The 22,782-nt window shown below is 45.2% G+C and overlaps 1 protein-coding gene across 4 annotated transcripts in view; it reads left to right on the forward strand.

Annotated features, from left to right (window-relative positions):
* Positions 1 to 22,658, forward strand: part of ADAM19 (ADAM metallopeptidase domain 19) — a 31,055-nt gene extending 8,397 nt beyond the window's left edge. The window contains exons 4-24 of one of the 4 annotated variants that reach the window (XM_021410658.1): positions 2,527 to 2,605; positions 3,420 to 3,496; positions 5,389 to 5,581; positions 5,751 to 5,816; positions 6,983 to 7,054; positions 7,898 to 8,064; positions 8,914 to 8,998; positions 9,246 to 9,385; positions 10,987 to 11,164; positions 11,854 to 11,943; positions 12,769 to 12,964; positions 13,239 to 13,347; positions 13,836 to 14,040; positions 14,516 to 14,596; positions 15,194 to 15,302; positions 15,404 to 15,539; positions 15,742 to 15,808; positions 16,367 to 16,582; positions 19,101 to 19,247; positions 19,795 to 19,912; positions 20,030 to 22,654. In XM_021410658.1, coding sequence (XP_021266333.1) covers positions 2,527 to 2,605; positions 3,420 to 3,496; positions 5,389 to 5,581; positions 5,751 to 5,816; positions 6,983 to 7,054; positions 7,898 to 8,064; positions 8,914 to 8,998; positions 9,246 to 9,385; positions 10,987 to 11,164; positions 11,854 to 11,943; positions 12,769 to 12,964; positions 13,239 to 13,347; positions 13,836 to 14,040; positions 14,516 to 14,596; positions 15,194 to 15,302; positions 15,404 to 15,539; positions 15,742 to 15,808; positions 16,367 to 16,582; positions 19,101 to 19,247; positions 19,795 to 19,875 — 2,494 coding nt within the window. In that variant the 3' untranslated portion in view covers positions 19,876 to 19,912; positions 20,030 to 22,654. Of the gene's footprint in view, positions 1 to 2,526; positions 2,606 to 3,419; positions 3,497 to 5,388; positions 5,582 to 5,750; positions 5,817 to 6,982; positions 7,055 to 7,897; positions 8,065 to 8,913; positions 8,999 to 9,245; positions 9,386 to 10,986; positions 11,165 to 11,853; positions 11,944 to 12,768; positions 12,965 to 13,238; positions 13,348 to 13,835; positions 14,041 to 14,515; positions 14,597 to 15,193; positions 15,303 to 15,403; positions 15,540 to 15,741; positions 15,809 to 16,366; positions 16,583 to 19,100 lie in introns of all 4 variants that reach the window. The other 3 variants (XM_021410657.1, XM_021410659.1, XM_021410655.1) reach the window with 3 other exon arrangements.

The raw sequence follows: 22,782 nt of genomic DNA on the forward strand, positions 1-22,782 counted from the left end.
CCGGGAGCGGGGCCAGCACCGCTCCACGCCGGTCATCAGCAGAAAGTCTCGAGCCATCTGTACATTATGGCAGCGAGCCACGCGCGCTTCGTTTGGCTTCCCTGCTTGGATTGAAGCCGTGTCCCAGGGCATTCTGTGGAGCAGATCCTGCCGAGAGCACAGGCCCTTCCACCCAGCGTGCTGCACACCGAGCTGGATCCGGGGCAGTGACTGATGTTGCTGAAGGTCAGCCGCTGTGGGGAGTTGGGAGGGCTGCCCTGGGGCACCCCGAGAGCTCCAGCGGTTCCTTGTGGCTGCAGCTGCCATCACAGCTCTGCTCCGTCTGCTTTCCAAAATCCGCTTCTCCTCTGAGTTCATCAATTCCTTGTGCTGATAACCCCTCTAATGACTGACTCCATGCATTTATGATGTGTGCTAGTGGTCTGTCAGCTGTGTGACTGTCTCTGAGGCCTTTACATGATCTTGTTTTCACATCCAAGCTGTACAGGCATTCACAGCTCTATCTACAGCTGGCACAGAGGTGGGCTGTGTAATATAACAGGAAAGAAAGGATGGAATCATGCTGTATTTTTGTATACTTTCCTCCTCCATCAAGGACCTAAGCCCTGTGCTCCTATGGAAGCAGTGAGTTGGGTCTGTCAGCATTTGCAGGGCTGAGCTCCCCTGGAAACTTGGCAGTGACTCTGTCTCAAACTGATGGCAGATAAAGGCCACTGCTAAGGTTTTGGGGTGGCAATATCTCACTGATCTCCCCTGTCCGCCCAACTTGTACACACGAAGAAGAGGAATGTGAGGACTGGTGCACTCTGAGATGTGAAGGGTTTTTTTCTATTTGTTTATGCTTTGGTGGTAAATTTGATGCTCTCTGAGGAAGTGAGCTGGACTGGGAGTGGACTTTCACAGGCTGTGAGGTTTAGTCGACCCCTGAGGGTATTGCAAGATGTCCTGTTGTCTTTCCTCTTTCCTCACTGCCCTCCCCCCTGCAATACCCTGCAACAGCTCTCTGTCGTGCTGCAGCCCCAGGGCTCCCCTGCATTACAGCGAGGAAAGGCCTTCAAAGCATAAGATGGCACTGCTCAGCTGGATGAGCCATGCTCTCAGCTCAGCAGATTAACATCTCTAAAAATGCAGGTATCCCCCATGCCTCTGAGACTGAAGGTAGGAAGAGAGGTGCACACAGTCTGTGCTGTGTGCCATCGTTCCATGCCCAGAAAGCCTGGTGCTGAGCAGGAAGCAAAGGGGCAGAGAAGTTGTGGCCACCAAGATTCAAAGCATGGGGGAATTTTGTGGTGCTGGAGAAGAGAGAAACTGGTTATTCATAGTGCATGCTTTCCAAGAATAAAGGAGCAGGAGGAAAACACAGGCATGCTTGTTTGGGATTGAAACAAGTAGGCTATGCAAGCCTCAGCTACTGGAAATCTACAGGCTGGTGTCTAATTCTGGCTGTAGCAGCATGAAGCAGATTCACATTGGTTTCATGTCTGCTCTTGAGATGACAGTCTCTTACACAGACCAGATACCTGCCAGACCACATTGCTCAAGGCAATTTCCTGCCAGTTAATGCAATCTGTTGATTAAACATTTGTTTCTTGCAGCCTCATGCTGAGCAAGCTACTGCAGTCAGGGAGATGAAGGGAGTTATTTTCTGTGGGATGGCACTTCTGGGCTTATCTTTGGTTTACAGATCCCAGATAGCTGGAAAGCAGCTATTTAGCCTTCTGGATCACTGACAAGATCTAGTGATGGAAATTAGCACATCAGAAAGAAACAAAATGAGCCTTCCATGAGCTACAGTGAACTTTGAAAGTGGAGGTAAAAGCTGTTGCATACCTGACACTAAATGCTGTCAAGTAAAATGGTGGCACACAGATCTGTTCGACACAAGGCTGCTGAGCAAGTGTGCTGGATAGATGGGGCACACTGTAGGCTTCTTCTCCAATTTTTTGGAAATGAGGCTATTGTTTAATAAAAAGGAAAAAGTTTTAAAGCTGCGTTATATTGCCGCTGAGAAAGACACAGGATGTGACCTTCTTGCTTTGGCCCAGATTTTGACTTACTGTACTTTTTTACATCACTGTTTAGTAAATGCAGATGTTTAAAAAAAGAGGGAAGGCTGTTTCCTCTGGAGTCAAGTCAAAATACTTACTATTCTGTGCACAGGAGCGCCTTTTATAGGCTTTTGGCTTGATCTTGGGCTGAAGACAGGGACAATATTGTCTGTACATGGATGACATGATCAAATTTGAATTGGGGAATCAGCAGTTTCCTAGGACAAAGATGTGAATTGGCTTCTGGGCAGAAGTTGCAACACAGAAGCAGATTGGTTTATAATTGTGCTCAGATTTGGGCACTGGAGAGTCAGAGTTTGAGCCACACGCCAATGCCCAGATGTGTCCTGAGCTGGCCTTTGGTGTGCTCAAACTAATTCCATTTTATTTGGGCATAACTTAGCAGCACAAAGGAAACTGCACAGAGCCTTGTATCCATTAAGGGATTTTTTTTCTCCTTTTTCCCCTGTAACTGTAGAGACCTGTTTGCACCAGGCTACACCGAGACTCACTACAGCCAGACAGGACAAGCACGGACCGTCCCGCTGGCCCACACTGTGAGTGCTGACACCTGCAGCTGAGGGGGAGGGCATTCTGGTTTTCTGACCTGGGGTGTTCTAGCAAGAAAGAATCTCCATCATCAAAAATTGGTGAAAACACCTTAGTGTATTGTCTGTACTCTGGTGCGAGAGCCAAGATCAGCCCCCAGCATTGCTTCCCCCTCTACGAGTGCTGGGGATTAGTTCATTCTTCCTGCTGCTCATCCTCTTGCTTTTAATTCTCCCACTAGGTGTTTCATGCTGGGAAGAGCCCAGCCTGAGTAAGTTGGCTCCGCCTGAGTAACAACCCCATGAATTACTGCTCCCACGTTGCCTTTGGCTGATTTACCAGCAGCAAGCACGCAGTGGCACAAAGATGTGCATTGGTTACAACATAAAAAATAAAAGACAAAATCCCCATGAGATCATCTTTATTGCTGCTGCCCCAGGGCAAGGGGGAAGGCCATGGTAGATACATTTGCATCCATACCCCAAAGCCTCCTCATCCCTACCAGAAGCTGCCTTTGTCCCGCAGATGAGGACTTGCTGCTGCTTATGCTGTCACTCTCCCGGACACATCTTTGAGGGCTTGACCCAGGGCCAGCTGCCACCAGCAGGCAGCTCCACTTACCGGCAGCTCCGGGTCAGGCTTCATGCTGCAGGCATCCGAGGTGCATCCTTGGGGATTTCATTGAGATACATGCCACATGCAGCAGAAAGAAAGCAATTACAGGAGTATTGGCTGTACTCAGCTGGGACTTACTGACGTCTAAATGTAATGCATATCAAACCCTGAACTGGATCGCTAACCCTTTGCCCCTCTGCCTTGCAGGAACACTGCTTTTACCACGGGGTGGTGCGGGGCAGAGAGCACTCCAGCGTGACACTCAGCTCGTGCCAAGGGCTGCGGTAAGTGCTGGGGCAGATCTACTCCCCAGGGTCTTTCTGGGCAGATGCGCTTATTCTTAAATTCCACCCCACCAGGAGTGCTGGGTGTCAGGGGAAAAGCTGAAATTACTCATGCATCAAATGACTCCAACACGGGAGACCCCTTCCACTAAGTGACCTAGGGCTGTGCCCCTTATGGAGGCAGGGATGTGGCCTGCTATGTCCCAGCCCAATGCTCTTGCACCGCAGTAGAAACCAGCTCCTTCTCCCAGCCTCTCCCAGCTGGTCGGTTTTCATGTGTTTTGGGGCAGCCTTCAGGCCTGAATTTCCTCCCGTCAGCCTCACTGCCTTTCCTCACTCCTTGCTTTCTCCCTGGGTGGTGCAGGGTTGTGTGTTATGCCTCTAAAACCTTGGCTGTGGTAGTAATGGAGTCTCTGGCAGAAAAAAGGCAGTCTGTATGTGTTCATTTACACCAGCTTGGGGTCTGTTTCCTAAATACCACGTGCACTTTATTGATATTAGCAGTCATCTGCCCTCGAGAGCTGTGGGACTTGGCCCAGCCAGGAAACAGCCCTTGCCAAAGCAAACCCCAGAAATCTTAAGTGGATTTACAGCAGGCCAGAGAGCCCAGGGAGATAAACAAGGCAGTGCGGCCACCTGTGGTCTGCAATAAATAATCCAGAATCCGTCACAGGTGTGTTCTCTTTCTGCCAGCCTGCATGGTCACCAGCTCTCCCCTCCTAGATGCAGGGAGCACAGCTGTCCGGGTGCATGTGCAGCTTCCTGCACCCCTCAGGCTGTTTTCTGGGTGTGTTGGGTGCTCAGCACAGAATCTATCCCTGTGTTGGAGATGTGACAGCATCCCAGCATGAGGGCTTATTATGCTGAGTGCATATTACTGCAAATTCAGAGGGGTTCTGAGTCGATTTGTGGCTTAGGCTTTTTGGGAGCAACTGGAGGAAAGATAGGACAAGGGATAACAACAGCTCCCTGCTTTCCTTGAAGCCACGTGGCTGCACTTGCTCCCGTAAGTAGCCGTGGGATGGAAAAAAAAACAGGCATATGAGCTGTGCCCCTGGGAAGGCACTTTGAATATGATCCCAGCTCACAAGGAAAGCGCTTTGCAAGGTTACATCTATTATTTATTGCTCTTTTCATAACTCCTTTTGTCAGGCACTCACTACTTGAGGGTGAGGCAGGGTTTCTTTGCAAAGGGATGCTGCATGGGGTGGTGGCATAGGATGGGGCAGGCAGCTGGAGAGGGCAGGGCTGTGTAAGGACATGGGCTGTTTGGGGGACAGAGACTGGTGGTGTCCAAAAGTGGCATTTGCTGTAAGGGAAAAAAACAAAACTAGATTCTTAATTAGAAAATTGTTAGATGGAATAAAATGGGAAAATATCTGCGTTATGGTGGCACCCGTTACTTGTCCACATCAGTACTTTTTTTCTTTCTTTCTATTTTTTTTTTTTACAATAAAACAGAGAGGGAAATGAAAGGGAGGCAAGAAGAAAATCCACAAAATAAAGGAGGCAAAAAAATGCTGTTTTTTCCGTTGAGGAAAAAAAACTTCACATTTTTTAGGCCAGTTCTGTTGCAGACAATTTTTTTTTTGATCCACTGCCACTGAAGGAAAAGCTATACTTTAAAAAATAATAATATAAAAATCCATCCTTGTTGCAGCACATGCACTGATAACCCTTTAACAGGTTGTGAGAGCCCATTTGAACAGATTATACACAAACCAATGGATCCCAACCTTCTGAACTCAAAATATTCCCATCCTTTTGAATAAGTGACCAGCACGGCATGGAGAAATGCCTCACCAGGGCCAACCAGGAATGCAGCAGCAGGATTTGACTCTGTTTGCTGCAGTACTAACTGGATTTCCTTCTCACTGCTTCCATTCCAACAGGGGCCTCATCGTACTGAGAAGCAATTGCAGCTATGTCCTGGAGCCGCTTCCCGACAGCCCAGACCAGCACCGGGTCTACAGGCTGGATGACCTGAGGATGCCAGCAGGAGCCTGCGGCCACAAGGACTCCATGGCCACAGGCAGGGACTGGCTTGGGGACTTCACAGCTGGGGTGAAATTCCACAACCACAGGGTGAGAAGGGTTTCAGCTGGGTCCCAGTGCAATGCTGTAACTCGGTTGCATCTTGAGGACCCTGTGTGTGATGGGGTGGGGTGAATGGCTGGTGACAAATGGCCTGTATGTTTTGCAAAGAGTTTCTTGGGGGATGCTGGGGAAATAACCTGTGCTTCTGCTACTGCAGGTGAGGAGGGAGGCTCAGCAGGCTACGATGTACGTGGAGCTGCTGCTCGTGGCTGATTACGCGGAGGTGAGGAAAGGGAGTGCTTCCCCCATCACTTCTGTCCCCTCTGCTGCCTCCATCGGCCACCCTTGATCAGCACAGAGATTCAGGTTGTGACAGGGATGAAGGAGTAGAGCTGGGACAGTTCTTGTCTCCCAGGGTACCAGTGATCCAGAGCAGAAAGATCCCACATCTCTGTGGGCATTTGGGAACTCCTTCACAACCCCTCATTGAGGATAGGAGGGATGGCCTTCAGCCTAGGGTCACCTGGGGGTTTGCAGGAGAGATGTGCATCTATATTTCATCTCTAAGGAAGGTAACTAAGATTACCCTCTGCTCTGAGATCTTGGGATGTATATAAATAAATGATAATGACGTTTTCAGGGCTCCAGATGATGGAATAGGGCTGGAAGAGGCCCAGTGAATTCAGCAGTCCCTCCCTGTCTCTGACTGGATTGCATGCCAGACGTACTTACCGACAGTACAAACCTCACAAAGGAACATTGGTCATTTAATCTCCAGCACAGACTGGACTCAGGCTGATCCTCTTCATAATTTACAGCTTGAAGCTCCAGCAGTGAAAGCCACATAGTGCTCTGGGCTATAATTTATTCTGAACAAAAACAGAGACAAAATCTGTTTTGGTCTCCTCTATTAGGCAGCAGGATGCCAGGGAAACTGAGAGAACACGTTACACCCAGGAGCTGCCATATGTTGCTCACCATTTTGTTAGACAATCTGTGGTAAACACCCTCACAGTGTAGCTGTTAACTGCCCTTACTTCACTGCTTCTGTTGTTGGAAGAAAAGTCCCAACTTTTGCAGTCTGTTTAATAGAAACCTAAATATTTTGCAACTTTAAATCCTTGAACCAAACACTGTTTGCCAAAATTAACTCATTACCAGGTAGTTTAATAGGCAAGTTTGTTCTTTTCAGTTGGTACCATATATTGTACCTGACTAATTTCCAGTTACTTGCATTTGGGTTGCTCCACTAAGTTCCTACCATCCCTGCAGTGGGATGCCAGGGGTGAATTCTATATATACATCTACAGGTGGGCTTATAGTCAAATGTACAGCAAAGGAAAGCTTTTGGGCATCAGCAGGTAGTTATCCTCTTATTCCCATATGTTTTAACACATATCAGCTCTTCCTAGTTGTCATTGTGCTGCCTGACATGTTTGTTTTGCTCAGTTTCAGAAGCATCATTTCAACATTGAAGCAACGAGGCTTAAATTAGTGGAGGCTGCTAATTACGTGGATAAGGTGAGATCTGGTGTGCATGAACTTGAGGAAATCAAAGCCCATATTGTGCATTATGAGAATTAATTATGAGAGGGGAATACTGTCTTCTTGGGAGAGAATAATGCTTTGGCAGTTCTCCTCAGTGACTCAGGGGGAGAAAATGATTTTCCAAGCAGTTCTGTAGTTGGACACCAGGGGTGGGGTGAGGAGATCTCCATCCTTACCATGGAGTAGCTGTGAGCATCTCTGTATTTTAACGCATCTCTGTATTAAATGTGTTACCTAAATACAGCTTTTGACAAGGGGCTAAGGTCCCTCCTTTCTCTTCAGCTCACTTTGAATTGTAGAAATCCTGGCAAATAGAGCAGAAAGAGCCTTCAGAGGTCATCCCTGCAGTGGCACCTAGAGCTGCTGAAGTAAACATCACAGCTTTTCAGATCTGCTCCCTTCAACTCCTTCCACTGCCCCCTTCCTACCCTGTCCAGGAAGACTTCTCCTATTTGTATTTGGCGTGGGCAGCAGATTATTTCCTTCCTTTTTTTTTTTCAGGAATTTTGACATATCTCAAGATTAACGCAATGTCGGTCTCCAGTCTTTGTGTTTTTCTAGATTATATCTCTGTCATTCATTAAAAAATGAATGCTCAGCATCTCTAGTCCAATCCAGTTTAGTCTCGCGGGTGGTGCACTTTCCTCTTTGCAGAGCCGTGGTGCTAAGTTGCAGTGCATTTCCAGAGAGGACATCTTCTCTGGACGTCTGTTTCTCTAGTAGCATTTATTAGCGCTTACACGCAAGGTTTAAAATGCAGTAAAATAAACTATTGGTGCTCATTTTGTTATCTCTTTTCCCTCCTATACCTATCAGTTTTACAGGTCCCTGAATATCCGGATTGCCTTGGTGGGGCTGGAGATCTGGAGTAATGGGAACAAATGTGATTGCACTGAGAATCCTTACTCCACCCTGAAGTCCTTCCTGGCCTGGAGTAGCAAGGAGCGGGCGTACAGAAAACACGATAATGCCCAGCTAATCACGTAGGTTTATTTCCCCTGAAATAAGCTGTTTCTGAAGGTGTGTTGGGTGGCCGGTAAATCAGTAATTGAGGTTGGTTTTTTTTTTCCTAAGATTCAGAATGGAAGATTTATATAGTGGCTGCTCAACTAGCATTAAGCTCTGGCACCCAGAGCACAATCACCTTAGGAAAAATGCAGTTGTCAGGCTATGCAGCAATCTTAGTGTGCATACACCAAAATGTCTATCAGCTTTTTCGTGTGTGCATATCAGAAGCAGCTGCACATTATCTGTCACAGGTATCTGTGCAATTTCAAGAAAATCTGAACCATAAACAAGATCTGTAAGCCCTTTTCAGAAGGCATCCATCCCTTTTTCACCCTGCTAAGGTACAGGGAACATGGTGCTAGGAGCTGGCTGGGGATCTGTGCCTCACCCTGCTGATCTCATTAGGGCCAGTAGCTATGGCCAGCAATACAAATGTCATTAGAAGAAAAGTCTGCAGCAGCTCTCAGACCTCCTTACCTATCCCATGCTAATTTATCCTCCAGAAAATCCAGAAATATTATTTTCTGTACCTACTGCAAAGCTCAACAGAGGGCACTCTTTTGCACTAGACAACCATAGGAAAAAAAAAAAAGATTGTCTGGTTGGTCCATAAAGCAAAGTATCAGTCCAAGAAAATTAGGTCTTAAGGCTTTGTAGCTCTATTGTAATGTCCTGTGCTTGAAGATAGTACTAAAGAAAATATATTCAATTGACGTCATGTATGTTGTACAAAGCTTGGTACTGGAGGATGCATTTTTTTTTTTCCTCTGCCTTGCCTTCAAATGCCTTGGTGCCATTTTGTGGTCTTTCTGGGTTGATTTTAGGGGTGTGCCCTTCCAAGGTACCACAGTAGGTTTGGCTCCCGTGATGTCCATGTGCTCAGATTTCCAGTCAGGAGGAGTAAACATGGTAAGTTATTGCTAATACCTGATGTGATGTTTCTTGTCAGCAGTGAATACAAATATTAGATGCCTCCTAAAGTCCAGGAAGAAGATATTTCCTCTGAAGGCCTCTAGCTCGCCTGCTGATAGGCAGGAATACCTTCAGTACATGTTTTCTACACGTAACAATGAGAAGTGCCACTCACCCCATTGACCCAGAGGTGCACGAGACAGGCACAGGTGACATGCTGACCTGGCTCTTTGACCTTGCACAGGACCACTCTGATAATGCCATTGGTTTTGCTGCTACCATTGCCCATGAGATGGGCCACAATTTTGGCATGAATCATGACTCACCTGGCTGCTGTACCGCCCGTGCAGAGGAAGGAGGCTGCATCATGGCTTCTGCCACTGGGTGAGTCCCATGGTCTTGCTGGGAGATGCAGAGAGCTTGGAGGGGTAAGAGCTAGAAATTCAGGGTGGAGTGGATCTGTTGCTGGGTGTTATAGCCAGTGTGTTTATAGAGATAGTACTGCTGAGCAAATGCTGGTTCATGTGTCAGTAGTAATTTGCAGAATTACCATTGAATTTATTGCTGTCTGAGGTTGGGCTTATGAATTGGAGCAGCATTTAGAAGTGGAGCTCTAAACTGTTGTAGAGGCAAATTTTCCTATCTATCTTCTGTCCTAAGAGATGGTCTCAGGGCCCCTGTAATCCCTCATCTTTGAGTTCGTGCTTTCCACCATGTCTTACCAAATGATCTGTCACCCCAAAGCACGCTCAGTACACTCACACACATATCCTCCACCACAGCCTGAGCTGGCTATTGCCAGCAAGCACAGAGAAATGAGAGGTGACCAGAACACGTTGTGGTGTGTCACTGTCGTGATGAGTAGAGGTTTAGAGTGGTTTCATTTCTGTGTTGCACAGAAAATGCATAGATAGTTACAGGGTTTTTAAAGCATCTCCCAGAAAAGATAATTTTGTCTTTTATAAGGTGATGAAGAAAAAAATAGGATTTCTTCAGGAGATAACTATTTTTATTAAAAGGCACAGTGACAGGGTCATACTTCTAACTCAGGGAGACGTGAAAACAGATCCATTGCTTGTTGTCTTGAGCATACAGCTTGGTTTCAGTGAGCCATGGAAAGCCATTGAAAGGGAAGGAATAGCTCTTCCTTAGAGAAAAGGGAAGTGAGTGATTTCGGAAACCCACAGGAATTCCAGAGCTCATTCTGGATGAGGAACCACAACAGCTTCCGTATTTCAGTCACGTAAAGTTGCTAGCCAAAGCCATTCACTTAAAGCCATGTTTGCTGTTTCTTCAAGTCTTCCTCTTTGGCAGTTCTAAACAAAATTGTCTCAATTAAATAACTTCTTTTATGTGAGTTATTTCCTCCAAATACGGAAAAATGTTCAGATGAATGTTGCCAACATACTGGCATACAGGCAGACATTCAACACAGGATGTATGGACACATGTATGGCCATAAATAGAGTGTATAGATTCAAGCATAGATGCAAAGAAAATTCATAATTCATGCAAGAGAACATATTCAAGTCCTTTGCAATGAGGCAGTGAAAACAAAAAAGGAAACATTATTTTTAGCAGCTAAATTCACAAGTGGTTATTCACGGTCCAAGTGCTGATTCTCATATTTTTAGATTAGAAGTAAGCCATGGCTTCAGTGCTGAGCAGGTAAGGACTGCTGTCCTTGTCAGCTCTCCGAGTGAAGTCTAACTCAACACATTTTGTTTCAGGAAAGTTGGTTTTTAAAGGCCATTCTATTACTAGACTGTTCTGTTGCACAATCTCACCTCATTTCCAAATGAAACCCAAGTGGATCTCATTTTGAACAGGCACACAAAACCACAATCAATTTTTAAACAGTTTCATAGATTTAAGAGGAGGAATGGTGTTCTCTGGCACTTTTAGGACTGGTATGTGATTACTTTTGGTGCTCTGAACCATTGCCTGGATCTGTCATGATGTTTTTCTGCACTGTTCATATTCAGGCATCCATTCCCCAAGGTGTTCAACCAGTGCAACAGGAGAGAGCTGGAAAAGTATCTGCACTCAGGTGGAGGGATGTGCCTCTCCAACATGCCAGATACCAAGAGGATGTATGGAGGGAGGAAGTGTGGAAATGGCTACTTGGAAGAGGGGGAGGAGTGTGACTGTGGAGAGGTGGAGGTAACAGTTGTTCACATTGAACCATCTGACTTTTAGCTGGGACACAATGATTTTATTATATACTTTGCAAATACAATTATGTGATATGTAAACAGCTTTTGTTTGTGCAGGAGATAAGCATTTCTGCCCTGTATGTAAATGCATATGCAATGTAAATAAAGGTTGTAAAGTAACATATCTAACTAAACTTATAGTGCACAGTATAATGCATCACATAACATGGTACAATCCATGATAAAACAGAGGTGATGGAAACTTCATTAAAAAAAAAAAAAACAAATTGATTTTACACATCGCATTTTCATGCATGTAGGTAAAGTGCACTTTACAGCTCCACTCTTTGTAAGGATGGGGCTTTTCTCTTCTCATAGAATTGCATCTTGCTTCTCCAAATCCAGACTTTGACTAGTAAGTCAAAAGGGAGCTGAAACCAGCAGCCCTGACTCATCAGAGGTAATAGGCTTAGCCTTTAGTACCAATCCATCCAGCAGAGGATATGAATATGCAGTACTCTAATCCAGCAAATGCTGAGTTTGAAGAATATATTGTGGAATGAAGGCTGACACTCTGAATATAATTCATCTTGTGCAAGAACAGATTAGTGTCACCCTCTCACCTTGATGCTCTGATGCATTCTTGTCCTGAACTTGACTTGTAAACAAACTGTGCTACATCTTGCTTTCTTCCAGGAATGCAATAATCCCTGCTGCAATGCCATCAACTGCTCCCTGAAGCTGGGTGCTGAGTGTGCCCATGGCAGCTGCTGTCACGAGTGCAAGGTGGGCTTGCTGGATTTTCCTAAAATCTTTGCGTGCATTTGCACAGTGGTGTGTGTAGATCTGGTCTGTGGTCCCAAGGCTGTAAATGTGCAGGACAGGACAGACATAGGGATCATACAGTGTTTCTGTATCACTGGGGCTTGTGAAAAGTAGTTTCTGATTTAGGAGCCAAAGACCTTAATGTTTGACCCCCGATTCTCTGGAATGAACATAGGCAAACATTTCTCTTCAGTTTATTTAATGTTTGCATATGTATTGCATGCTTTTAGTGACCTATCCCAACCAGGTGAAATTTTTTTTTTCCAGGAATCCATTTGGACTCTCACTCCTTTCACAAAAGACTTAAATAAACCTCCTGGATGTAACTGTGTATGTCCTTCCATCTGTGTCCATGGTAAACTCATAGCAGCTGGAGACATAAGTTACACGTTAGGAAAATGTCTCCAGCAGTGATGACAGACACTGAAACACGCTTCGCAAACAGGGAGGATTTTTAGAATAGATTACACAAACATGTCAGACATGGTTTAGGTGAATCAGATCCTACCCTTGAGTAGAGGGAGGTGGATCAATGTCCCCTTGAGATCTGACAGCCTCATTTTCTCTGCATGCTCTCACCCTTACCTACAGAAGGGATATGGTCACTAATTTAATTGTACACAGCTCACTCAATTAATGAAGTTAGAGTCATTTGGATCACTGCTGACTTCAGAAAACCTAATGTGAGGTGGATGAAGGGATGTATTGGGTACAGAGATTGTGCACACATGAAACCACCAATAAGCCAAGCCATAATTCCATTTTCCTCCCTTTGTATCATTTTAGTTGATGTCTCCAGGAACTCTCTGCAGGGAAAAGTCAGGACTGTGTGACCTCCCAGAGTACTGCACTGGCCAGTCACCGTTCTGCCCCTCCAACTCGTACCAAATTGATGGGGCTTCCTGCGAAGGAGGAAAGGCGTATTGCTACAATGGCATGTGTCTCACATACAAAGACCAGTGCTTGCAGCTGTGGGGGCCAGGTAAGGACACTACTTGCAGTGAAATCTATTGTTCTTTGAACATACAATACTATATAATATCCTGCTGTTATTCACTCAGTGTATGGCAGTAGTACCTTACATATGTGCTCTCAGTGACAAAGCCTGAGGAGCTTTTTCTCCCACTTTACTTGCTTGAAGGAGGCAGCAAAAATTTCCCATGCTCAAACCATGTCAGATAAAGGACTGAGTTGACATAGGGTGAGCTGGCTACTGGGTCCTGCAGGAAGCAGCCACATGAATCTCTCTCATGCAGGAGCATGGCCAGCACCAGACGCTTGCTTTGAGAAAGTCAATGCTGCTGGAGATGTCTACGGGAACTGTGGGAAGGATGTCTACGGGAACTACAGGAAATGTGAGAAAAGGTAGAAAGCATGGCAACTGAGAGTTGCTGTCTGGAGAAGATGTTTTTATATCTTACAGAATTATGGGCCAGTAGACTAAACTGAGCCGTGCTTTGGCTTCCGTCTCTCTCTCAAACCTGGGAAACCAGCTGCCTCCTAGTAGGACTGGAAGCATTAAATTTACCATTTTCCCCTACATTTTGCCTTTAAAAAAAGCTAGCTGATACTTTTTCAAGGCGCAGAAAGATGGGATTTTCAATTCTTTAAGCTGAAATGTAGCTTTCCAACATGCTCTGTGATTTTGCTGAGGCTGGTCTACCTCCAGATACAGTGGGTAGATACCGTCAATACCCATCAAACACTAGTGCTTGGGCTGGCTCTTTGGAGGTGCTTGCTCTTTTGCCATTGAGCAATGCCTCACACTGCTGCTTTAATTCACCTGCAAATCTGAAGCCTGCAAAACATACATCTAGCCAGAAAAACTCACTTAGCCTTTCCTTTGAAATCAGAGATGCTAAATGTGGGAAGATCCAGTGCCAGAGCTCTGCTTCCAGACCTGTGCTGTCCAATGCCGTGCCCATAGACACAACTATCTCCCTGCAGAGGACGCAGGTGAGATGCCGAGGGACCCACGTGTACAGATTTGAGAATGAAGAAAAGGAGATGCTGGACCCTGCCTTGGTGTTGACAGGAACAAAATGTGGGAGCCACCATGTAGGTACAGTTCCTGCTCGTAATGGTTTGGGGCGGTTCAAGGTATCACTTTCCCACCTGGAAAGTGCTTTCTGATTATTAAGGCATTCATTTCTATTGTTTAATGTCTTTCTAGGGGATTTTTATGTTTGTTGGAAATCAATTTCTTAGGAGTTTCTGAGTAGTGGAAGAATATACACCGAAGGTCATCCCTTAAGGCTTTGCTAGATGAAGCCTGAGGCCAAAGCAAGATCTGGGGGTTGCTAGTTTGCTGAGATTGTTTTAGAAGTGAGACACACAATTAGAAATCAAGACATCCAACAGCTTCACAGATTTGCCACACAGATAGGACTGAACTATTGACTTCTGAGCTCCCACTCTTCTCTCCTATGCATGTTAGCTGAGTTATAGGGTAGCAGTTAAAAGTTTGCTTAGGCAGTCACCTGGTATGTAACTTAATGAGCTTACATTGAGTTCTGGGATCCTTTCTCTGCAGGTTTGCTTTGAGGGACGCTGTCAGAACACATCCATCATTTTTGAGTCTGAAAGCTGTAGCGCAAAGTGCAATGGCAATGGGGTAGGTGCCTCCTTTTTGTTTCTGTTCCAGCCTGAAGCAGGATGGGCTGCTGTTCATTTGTGGATGGTTTGGCTCAGTTCTGATACCCTGCTTAGGTTTGGTCTGGTCTTCTGCTCCTTAATTATTAGTTTGCACCTACATTTCATGCTTGCATTTTCTGGTCTAATCTTCAAGGCCCAGTTTAGATTTAATAAAAAAAATAAAAAAATGAAAAAAATCAGACTTGGGGAAAAGCATAGTAAAAAGTCTAATTTGGAACAGTTAATCCCAAACTCTGCTCTGCTATTCCCCCAGAGAATGAAAAGAAAAGGCTGATGAGAATATTTTAGAGCTTTTGCTGGTGCTTCTAGTACAGAACATCAGCGTCTCTCTAACCCCATGGTCCATTTAGGAAACAAGTGCTAAGCATGCAGCAGTGTGTGCCTTGAGTAGCTCAAGAGGCCCCAGGATGTGCCTGACAAAGAGCAGGATTCACTCCACTGTCACTCCCAGTCTTTTCCCTCTTATATGGTCATTGAGGTTATAGGAAGCAAATAGCAGTTGTTGCACAGAATCAGTTTAAACACTGCACTGAGTCTCTGAGTATTCCTGCTTCAGGTCTGCAACAACAACAAGAACTGCCACTGCAACCCGGGATGGGCCCCCCCGTTTTGCAACAAGCAGGGGAGGGGAGGAAGCTTGGACAGTGGCCCTCCCTCACCAGAAGGTGAGTGGAACTAACACTGTGGTGGCATTTCAGAAAGACTTGGGATAGACTGGGAACAGAGGATTTCCCATTTAATTAACTTGTATGTTCTTGCCCTTCAGGCTCTTCAGCAGTAGGGATAGCTCTGGCCATCCTGGCTTCCATTCTTCTTCTCATTGGAATCATGCTTTTGTTCTATTATCTGAAGTGCTGGAACAAACTTGTCATCTGTTCTCTGAAGAAGCCTCCACAGATCAGGTAAATAGCCAGTGCCGTGCTTTGTCTGCTTTTACCCACCCACAGAGTAGAAATCACAGTGGTTGTTAAGAATATAACTGTATCGGTGTGTTGGCATAGTCATTATTTTCTTCTCATTTTTTAATTTTGGTTAAAATATGTGAAGAAAAAGGAGAAAATACATCCAGTAAATAACTCTTTTTTTGCTTTGTCTCATGTCCAGTGACACCTCTGGAAACGGCCATGCAAACCCTGCCTTCAAGCTGAGAACCCCCCAACAGCAGAGGAAGGTAGAGACAATGTCACTTCCACCTCCCCATGAGAGTTGCAGCTGCCCTGCAGGGCGAGATGTGGTTCCCTCTCGCACTGCAGTTCAGGGGTGGTTTCTCCAAAGGATGAGGAAATTAGACAGATGTGCACCACAGCTGAAAGTCAATGGTAGCTGAATGTAGCACGTATTTCCAACCATTTCCTGCAGGGAGAGAGGTGGGACCCAGCCAGCCCTGTGGCCACATGTCTGTCCTCGTGGATCTTCTCCTGTCACATCCCCTCTTTCAAAACTGCAAAAATTGCAAGCCCTGGAGTGATTTGCAAGCATTATTTACAGTGCTAACGCCTCTGTTACTCTGTTCTTTTGACTCCTCTTTCTGCTTCACAATTCTAAGTTGTCCCAGTATATGTAATTGGCACCTGCTGGACATATATAACACATACAGCTGTTGCAGTCAGTATTTCCCGCTATGTGGCTCAAAGATCTTGTGTAGATCCTCAAAAGCATAGCACAAAGTGAAGGGGATGTTTGAAACAGGCATAACCTAATTCCTGGGATTTCTGGGTCTTCTGCACAGGTGATTGGCTTCCCTGAAATCCCATCAAAACCTCCTCCCCAACCAGCTCCCTGCCTCCAAATGAACACGCAGCAGCAGTCTGCATTCTCCACCAGCTACAACTATGGTACGAGGGGTCCTGCTGGGCCGGTGCATCCAGCACTGGCAAAGGATGTGCCCCGGCGGACCCCCCCGAGCCGGCCAGCCCCTCCAGCTCCCACGTCCCCCAGCTCTCAGGTATGAAGTTGTGCTGCTGATCTGCAGGTGTGGTTTGGTGGGAGGCTTGGTCTGAGTGAAGCGTTTTTAACCAGATGGTGTTGGTGGAATGTGGTTATCAGTGGTCCTTGCTTTGTCGTGGAGCTAACAATGACCACCACTGGATGCTTAGAATACACAATTGCTTCTTTTTCATTTCCCTTTCTGACCCACACCTGGAGTCAGGCAGTCTGGATCACAAAGTAGTATTCACTTTACCAAGGTCATCTGAAGATTTTTTTAATCTACAAATCAAATAGATAACACACCTGGAAGCAAAGAGCTGTGCAGGTTTTTCATTAAGATAGCATAGCATAGCTCGATTTTATTGCCTGAAAAGAAGCCCTTTGGTCATCTCCAATCAGTGGTAAGTCTGAGGCTCAGTACCAGGACCTCTATTCTTTGAGATAATCCCCAAGGTATACTGCATTTGGCCACTCGTGGACTAAAGCCTTGGGAGCCTTGGGCAGATAGAAGATGTTTCTTTGTCTCAAGTCAGCATAAACTCTGGCATTTAAAGTGTTCATAATTATTTGTAAGCCTTTTTTTTTTTTTATCAGTATCAGCAACAAACAAATTTTGTTTCACAAAAATGCATGGAACAAATTTAGTTTTTATTTTGATATGGAGCAAAAACGGGACCATTAGTATGTTGCACAGGAAACAAGACTTAACCCAGAATAAACCCTGTCTTATGTGAGCATCCTAGCCACAAGGTTACTTTGAGGTTTTTAAGGCAGTAGGGAATTGATTTGCTTTTCTCACTGGAAGTTTTATTCTAAGATTAATAAAGATTCTACATTCTTATGGAAAAAATTGCAAATCACCCAGACTGACTTAAACCCATTTTACCAAAAGATTCCCTTGCTAGCAGAGAAGGGCCTTAGTTACAGGGAAAGCAGGAGGCTGGCTCCCTGGCAGCCTCTCCAAAGGATATAGAAGAAAACAAAGCCAAAATTATTTTAGTGAATGAGATTTGTTTCTAGCTCCATTGTTGCTATGAACGGCCAGCACTTCAAGAGGAAAGAAAACTAAAACAAAAGCAGGAAACTGACTCTAATCAATAAGGAATAGATATCCTTCCCAGCTGCTTGTTGACAAGTTCCTCACCGTTTCCATTGTGTTCCTTCTCCAACGCATCCAGCCTTTTGATATCAGACCTACTTGATGGGACACTTGCCCTTGGGTTTTGAAAAGCAACCTTGTCATTCTTGGGTTGGAGAAGAGCCACAAGATCCAGAAGATAGAGAGGAAGTCATTAATTTCACTGTTTGCTAGTGTCAGTGTCCTTCCTAGACATTTACAGTATCTATCAGACTTGCTCACTCACCATCCCAGTAAGAGCTCTTTGGATCTGGTGCTCTGCGGGGTTTTGGCCTGCTTCATTCCTCCCCCAGTCCACGGAGAGCAGTGGATCCCCAAACATTGGCTGATGCAGCCATTGAGCATCGTGTTTATACATTGTCTGAGGAGGCCGCAAGGTTTTTGGGTGCCCTCCAAGTTGTGAGTGCAGCTGTGTTTATTAAATCAACACCTGTAAGCCAGAGACTTAGCATAGAAACTAAGCAACAACAGGCAGACAGCTCTTATGTGGGTAACTTCTCCCCAGGGCATACTTTATGCTGAAATTCATTAGACAAATGGAAAATATAATGCTTAGAGTATCCTATTGTGGACAGCTGTGTGCACAAACAAAATAATAACAATGTAGGTGGGTGGAAGGCTGCATGTTTGTGTAGGGGCACACATGTACATGCACATACAATTTACAGTCACTGTATGTATGTGCCTGTATATCCTATGTGAAGTTCACTATCATGTAGTGAATGTATGCATGTGAAACTCATTTCAAAACTCAAATGAATCGATAATGTGATTAATTAAGAGGATTGCAACATAGTTTCCCCACTACTTGCAAAATTCAAGCCTCAAGACTTCTGGATCCCTTAGTAGCTAGAGTATGATGTGCTTTCACTCTACAGCTCCATTTAGGAGGCAGAGCAGGGTAACCATGTCACCCCGTTTGCTCATCCTTGGTTTGAAGCCAGCTGCCCAGGAGCCTAAGACCATCTGGTCTTCATGAAACTTGATAGCTGAAAAACTACAGGTTGAAAACCACTGATCTCCTGCATGTTATAAGCCATAGCAGCAGCCTGCACTCCTTCCCTGTGCCAGAGAGGAAATGTCAGTCAGGAGGCAATCATGGTTTTGCCTTTGGTCCTTTGTCTCAGGCTACAGGCTGAGGTGTGATGGTGCCTCCTGCGCAGTCTGTAAGATCCTTCCTGCTTTGCATTGTACAGCTATTAGATTGTGCTGTCACTGGGGCGAGGTCCAAAGCTGACTTCCCAAAAATTAAAGATAGGTCTGTGTACTTGTGTACACGTACTTGTGGCCACGTTCAGAAGCCCAGGCCATGTGAAATGAATGTAAATGTTCTCTCTGCTTTCAGGTTGGCTATCTTTCCAGTCTGACAACTCAAAACTGTTTATTTCTTGTGCAGGACATTTCTAGGCCCCGGCCACCCCAAAGAGCTTTGCCAGCCAACCCGGTCCCAAGCAGGTCCAGAGCGCGGCCTGGGGACGGCCCTGCCATCCCACTGCCTCCTGCTCGGCCTAGGATCCCAGGACAACTTCAGCCTGTGGCAGAGGTGGGCACCAACGAGGAACAGCACAGCTGTCTGGGGAGTAATCTTGTGCAGCCATGGTGCATGGCAAACAGAAGGGCTGTTGGGTTGGTGGGCTTTGCTGCAGAGGCCGCTGTTTTCACTTGTTCCCTGTTAAACATTTACTGTGTCAAACAATACACCTGGTCCTAATTCTGCAGCAAAACTGACTAATCCTCAGTGGAATCAGGCTGCAAGAGCTGCTCAGTGCAGGTGCTGTGAACAGCCATGCCATGCTCTGGAACAACTGATTCACTTCTCCACATCCCAGGGCGCTTCCTCAGATTAAGGTTTCATGTGAATGGGGCAGAGGGGGTGACGCAAAAAGGTGAGTGAAGAGCAGCAAACCAGGAAGGTCCGGACTTGAGGACCACAGAGAGGATCAGAAACCTTCTCCAGCCCCTCTGATATGCTTTCCCTGAGGAACAATTCCCAAAATAAGGACAACAGATAAGAGACTTTGAGTAGCTGAGTTCAGCTCCCTGCAAACTGAACTTCTTAGCAAAGAATACCTCCACTCCACACATCACAGGTGCTGCCTGCAACATACTTGAAGCTAGATGTCAAAGTGCAAATCCTGCACGAACATCATCATGCTGTGGGCAGAGAGTAGCAGTTTCCTACACGATCCATTCGGGAAAGTGTGCAGTGTGAGTGAGAACAGCCTTCCTCCGGCCTGCTATAGCATCAGGAAAGGTACTGAGCAGCATTTTCTCTGTCATCTGTGCTCACCCTTGTCTCTTTTCCCTGTTTTCCATCTCATTCAGAACACTGGTGTTGGGACAGCTGGAGCAGCAAACACCTTGAGAAGGGGACAGCCAAGCTCTGGTGCACAGCCATGAACCGGCCTATTCCCAACTGGCTCTGACCTTCATGAGGGACTGGGTGGCCTTCATCACCCAGAAAAACTTTCATGGGCCACAGGTTTTTTGTCAGTTCTTCTCCCTTAGCCTTATCTGTTTCCTATGTGACTCAAGAGGCTGCAGGCAGGCTTGGCAGGAGTGCACCTGGGAAGTGAGCCGGTACATGCCAAGCTGAAACCTCCTCTCTCTGTTAATAGCCTTTTCCTTATAGGGACACTTTGTTTATATGGTATTTATATGTTATTGTGCAATATTCAATGCAGGGATGGGGCAATGTGGGCTTCATGTGTTTTTTAGCAGTTATTTAAGTGTTTCCAGGGAGTGCAGGTGATGGCCTTGATAGGCTTTCATCGATGAACTAGCCCTATTGGCTTCCTCAGCCCATCCAGGCAGCTGCAGGAGCAATCAGTGGTGCTATAGAGAAACCACTGCCTCTTGGGAGAGCAGGAGGCAGCTGCTGATAATTTTATTCTGTTTATTCACAGTTTACAGTGGCCAGCAAGCTGGGCCACAACAGAGAGCAAACCAAGGAAATATTCCTGGTTAAAGTCACTCTGGATTTTGGTGACCTTTAATAGAGCAGATTCATTATTTTCTCCATAAAACTTTCTCCAGCAAGCCCTCTGCAACCTGTCAGTCTTCCAGCACTCCTTGCCTTGGTGCTGTAGGACCTGACAGCATCCGCAGCATGGTCTTTACGTTCTCATCTGTGTCACTGGGACACAGCCAAGGTACGACTGGGACGCTCTCCGCCCAAGACACGGAGCTAATGGCCAGAAGGAAGCTCAGCAACAGCCAGTGCTGAAACCTCCTCCCCACCACATGGTACCACAGAAAATCAATTGACACTTGTGCATGCATCTCTTCAGGCTTTTGGTCTATGCTGAGCAGTAATTCAGCACGAGCTGACTACTCCTCATACCAGTAAGAAACCTACTCTAATGTTGACCACGTGGTAATACAGCAGAAATAGTAATCACACATGGTGCTTTTGTAGGGCAGCTTTGCTTACTCCAAGTTTTTCCTTCTCAAGGGCTTGGATGGAGAGAGCTGTCCGCGTGCACTTTAAGCAGCTGATTGATAGTTCTGACCCTCAGGACCCTCCCTTGTGAATTTTTTTTTTTCTCCTAATGGTTTGGGCTTTTTTACATTTTTTTCTTTTTTTTTTTCCTCAGGATTTAAAATAAGACCTTTTTTTAATGCCATTTTTAAAGTTATTATTTCCTTTTATTATTCCTAGGAGAACACAGGGAATTCTGGAGCTATGGTCACAATAACACTGTGTTGTGTCTGATATTTCATGGACAGCTCCTCAAATAGCGTAATTGGTGCTGAATATGTAAAAATCATATTCTTGGCTTAAAGAAGAATATTTTTGTTCTGCTGGTTGTGTTTCCCGAAGTACTATTAATTAGGAAAAGCAAAACAACAACAGCTAAAGCCTGAGCACTCATTAAGCTATATGTAACAATATAGCTATAGGATGACTGAAGCCACATCAGTTTTTGCAACTTTACTACCTCTTTCTTCACAAGGAAGAAGTATACAGGATCTGTCTTGAATTACTGGTTAATTATTCATTATCTTGATCATTTTGGACCTTTTCTTACCTTCTGTATGCCTGGAAAACAAAACAACCTAAATTACTCCTCTCTGAAATAAGGGACGGCGAGTGAAAGACTTTGCCTTTCTAATGTTGATATATGTATATTCTTTTTCTGTAGATGGGGTATTTTACATATTAAACCCCCCCAAAATTTGTTGTTTTACTGCTCATAGGCAGGGGCCCTGACATCTAATTTGCAGTAACTTGGGTGCATACGGTGCTCGCTGTAGTACAGATTCAAACATAGGAACTCCATCTTATATCTGCAGATAGCAGTATGTTTCTGCTACAGCCTGTGACCTTCATCACATGACCACCAAAAAGAATGTTTTCAGTGCATTTCATGTGAGCATAGGTTCAAGCTTTTAAAAAATGTCGCCAGACCCACAAAGCTAATGGAAATCCTGATGGAATCCTTTGTTACTGGAATATTATAAAATTTCAAAAAGGTATGTTTATGTCCTTCTAAATTTTCGCATGTGCACCAGATGAGTGCATGATAACAGGAACTGCAGGAGGAGTAAAAGCTGCTAAAATATGGTATTTTTTTTTAAAGGCAATGTAACTTGGAAGAACATATACAAAAATACGTCTCACTTTCTTCTACGTCCACATACTAAAGGTTTACAACAATGCTCTCTGTGCATCTATGCAAATACTTGAAGAATGCAATTCATTGTGCCTTTTGCCTAGTTTTTAATAAATTTGTCAGGTTGTCATTAACAAGTGTTCTGTTGCTGTGATATTGCATTACTTCAGTCTTTCTTTCTGAATGTGCCTTTTGTGCAGAGATGGCAGGATTTCTGGAGGAATCATTTTCCTTAAATGTAGTTCTAGGCACTGAGAAGGATGAGGCCTATTTGCAGCCTATTTCTAGAATAAAATGTGTAAAGCATTAAACCAATTAGGATGCAGAAATTAAAGCTAGTGTTACTTGGATTATTTCCTGCAAAACCAAACGAGGGCGCTAGTTTCCTTCAGCAATATCAGCGAAGTCATTAAGTCCACCTTCAAGGGTTTTTAGAAAAAGCCTTTATTTCCCTTTCCACGT

This window comes from Numida meleagris, chromosome 12 (assembly GCF_002078875.1).
Source record: "Numida meleagris isolate 19003 breed g44 Domestic line chromosome 12, NumMel1.0, whole genome shotgun sequence".
In the NCBI taxonomy this organism is placed as follows: Eukaryota; Metazoa; Chordata; class Aves; order Galliformes; family Numididae; genus Numida; species Numida meleagris.